Source organism: Penaeus chinensis, chromosome 24, assembly GCF_019202785.1.
Source record: "Penaeus chinensis breed Huanghai No. 1 chromosome 24, ASM1920278v2, whole genome shotgun sequence".
In the NCBI taxonomy this organism is placed as follows: Eukaryota; Metazoa; Arthropoda; class Malacostraca; order Decapoda; family Penaeidae; genus Penaeus; species Penaeus chinensis.
The window spans coordinates 20,997,806-21,000,883 of NC_061842.1; the positions used below are offsets into that span (position 1 = coordinate 20,997,806).

The 3,078-nt window shown below is 44.1% G+C and overlaps 1 protein-coding gene across 1 annotated transcript; it reads right to left on the reverse strand.

Annotated features, from left to right (window-relative positions):
• Nucleotides 1–438: 438 nt before the first annotated feature.
• Nucleotides 439–2,706, reverse strand: LOC125037883 (accessory gland protein Acp36DE-like). The gene is made up of 4 exons (XM_047631122.1): nt 2,614–2,706; nt 2,069–2,452; nt 1,751–1,924; nt 439–1,592 (listed from the first exon to the last, which is right to left on the reverse strand). Exons 1-4 carry the CDS (start codon nt 2,704–2,706, stop codon nt 1,014–1,016), a joined length of 1,230 nt encoding a protein of 409 aa, XP_047487078.1. The 3' UTR covers nt 439–1,013.
• Nucleotides 2,707–3,078: the final 372 nt, after the last annotated feature.

Here is a 3,078-nt window from a genome sequence, read left to right on the forward strand (position 1 = left end):
CCTACAATACGCATCGATCTCTGGAACTTTCTCTCTTACTGAAAGACCCACACGCGCGCAGTCATACAGAGCATCCAAACAGCATCCATAATATACTCATCTTAGCGAAGTGATCTCTTTGCGTGAGAACCAACTTTCTCCTTTACGCATGGGTGAACGCCAATATTTTTTTTTTTTTTTTTTTTTTTTGTAGGGGGGGAGGGAGTAGGTCACATATTGAGAAGAAAAGAGAATGTATGTCTTCCTTTATTTGTATTTTATCTGTCGTCTTTCTCACCATGTATGTGTGTGCGCAGTTTTTATGCCTGTGAATAGCATGTATGGATATGTATGAAGTATGCAGGTTTGCACTATATGTATGTAAAATGTATAAGGAAGTATAGTGCGTGCAATATACTTAATACTGCATACTCAATTGTGGGATAATAACATCAAGCATTTTATTATAATACAAAAGTATATTTTCAATATATGGTACAATACAAAATAGAGAAATATGCATTTAAGCAGGATGACAGCAATCATAACTGCTTCCACAAAAAAAAATATGATTCATCACATAACTTGCCCACATGTAACCCCAAATGAAGATAGGAATAGACATGTCATAGATTTCTATCACCATCTTATACAGTGGCACAATACCCGTGTGAAAACCACGATACTAAAGCTCATTCTCAACACATAAAAGCGGTTCCTCTGTATGGGAAACCCTTGCTATCACATCTGTGTCGTATTTCTATTCTTTATCTTTTTTTCCTTTTCTTTTATCTTTCTTTCTTCTTCCTTTTACGACTCATTTACTTTTATTGACACTTGCTTTTCATCTTAAAGAAAAGTCATTTAAAAACAAGAACAAATTTGCCGAGATCATCGAATTTGAATTAAACAATGTTAGTGATGATAACAACTTACACTTCGACCCTTAAGCGTGAAATTCTTGGCAGTATCCACACGGACACAACACAGATGCAAGGGCGATCTTCTCATACAGAAGGAAGTGCTTTTGATCCTTAATAGTATCCAGCCATCATGGTAGTTGGGTTGTTGTTGGAGGCGCCCCCGCAGTCAGCCTGGACCGTCTGGATGCGCGTGGACGTGACGGTCTGGGTGACGTACTGTGGGATTCTCTGGGTCTGGGTCTGGGTGATGTACTGGGGGACCTGCTGGGTTTGGGTGACCACGTTGTTCTGGACCCTGGTGGATGTGACCGTCTGGGTGATGTACTGGGGCACGCGCTGGGTCTGGGTTTGGGTGATGAACTGGGGCACCTGCTGCGTCTGGGTGACCACGTTGTTCTGGACCCTGGTGGAGGTGACGGTCTGGGTGCGGAATTCGGTCTGGAATTGGGTCTGGGTTTGGGTGACGAAGTTGTTCTGGACGCGGGTGCTGGTCACGGTCTGGGTGATCACTTGGTTCTGTACGCGGGTGGAGGTGACGGTCTGGGTGCGGAATTCGGTCTGGAATTGGGTCTGGGTTTGGGTGATGTACTCGGGAACCCTCTGGGTCTGGGTCTGGGTGATGAACTCGGGGACGCGCTCCGTCTGGGTGATGTACTGAAGCTGGGTGCTGGTGCGGGTTTCGGTCCGGAACTGGTCAAGAAAAAAAGAAATCAGTTTGCATACTTTCGCATCTCATTCATAACGAACGCCAATTTTTGCAAAACCCTAAAGTATGAAAAAATATGCATTATTCCTATCAACCTTCCGAATCAAACAATGAATATGTACAAAAGAGCGAATGTTTTTACCTCTGTCTGGAACTGAGTCTGGAATTGGGTCTCAGTGCGGAACCGGGTCTGGGTCTGGAAGCGGGTCTGGATCTGCGTCTGGGTTTCGGTGATGTACTGGAGCTGGATGTCGGTGACGTAGGAGGTCTGGGTGAAGTACTGGGCGCGGGTGACGTACTGGACGTTGGTCACGACCTGCGAGGGAAGGCGTAAAACAAAATGAACCTTAATTTCACCAAAGCAATTGAGAAAAAAAAAAAAAACATGGAGAACACTATGAACATATCAACCAACTGAAAAACAACTACAGAAAGTACTTAAAGCGGAACCAGCACTCACATCAGTCGTTGTCTGGATCACTGGAGGAACAACCGAGGTTATGATTTGCTGCGTGACGACGGTGGATGGGAAGTACTGCGTCTGCGTGATTTCGGAGTAGACGGTGGTGGGAAGGGCGCGGGTGCGGGTCTCGATGACGGTGCTGGGGATGAACCTGGTGGTGGTGACGACGGAGATCTCGGTCCTCGGGTTGCAGGAGGCCACAGGGTTGTTGTTGGAGTCAGAGCTTGGGATTTCGTAGAGACCGGAAGGTTCCTGAGGCAGGACGGGGGCGATGTTCACATCGGGGAAGGGGTTGCTGGGGGAGGCGGGGAGGCCGTAGCTAGAGGTGGGGGCTGGTGGGGGGGCGGGGGCAGGGGCGGGGATGGGGTTGGATGGCTGGAACTGGAGAGAAAAAAAATCGTATTGATTATTTGTCTTTAAAATAGTGCATTTTTGCTTGTAATTTTAACAGAAACTTAAGAAAAAAAAGTATTTTAAACAATATAATTATATGAAAATATATATCATGTGTTATATGTATGTATGAAAATAGTTCACACTACCTGTGGGACGCCGTAGCTCTGAGAAAGCCCGAAGAATTGTGGCTTAGCCTGGGTCAAAGCCACAAGCAACAGTACTGTGATAAAACGACGCATCCTGTGGGAAAATAACAACACCCTTATTATAATCATCAATAGATTTATTAATCACGCTGATCATCAACATTATCAATCTTACTGTTTATATCGTTACCACTTTTACTATCACCATCCTAAGCATCATCATTATCATCCTCTTTATCATTACCATTATCATCACTATCATTATCAGTCTCATTCTGAAAATGAATATGACAAAGCATCGTATCGGAAAAAGCGTGTTTTTTGCGTAATAGACAAGTTACGTAAGAATGCCCATAAATCGCACGAAAGAAACGTAACGTACATTTTATTATCATGCAGGGATGTATAAATCAAGTAATATTCAGAAAGAGATAGGATTACAGGCTATATATAAAAAAAAGAGGA

Excerpts from the sequence above, each read along its gene's own strand:
- LOC125037883 (XM_047631122.1), bottom strand. The coding sequence starts at position 2,706 with ATGCGTCGTTTTATCACAGTACTGTTGCTTGTGGCTTTGACCCAGGCT. Across the intron at positions 1,925-2,068 it reads TGATCCAGACAACGACTGAT|GTCGTGACCAACGTCCAGTA; the intron begins GTGAGTGCTGGT and ends CTTCCCTCGCAG. Across the intron at positions 1,593-1,750 it reads AGACTCAGTTCCAGACAGAG|TTCCGGACCGAAACCCGCAC; the intron begins GTAAAAACATTC and ends TTTCTTGACCAG.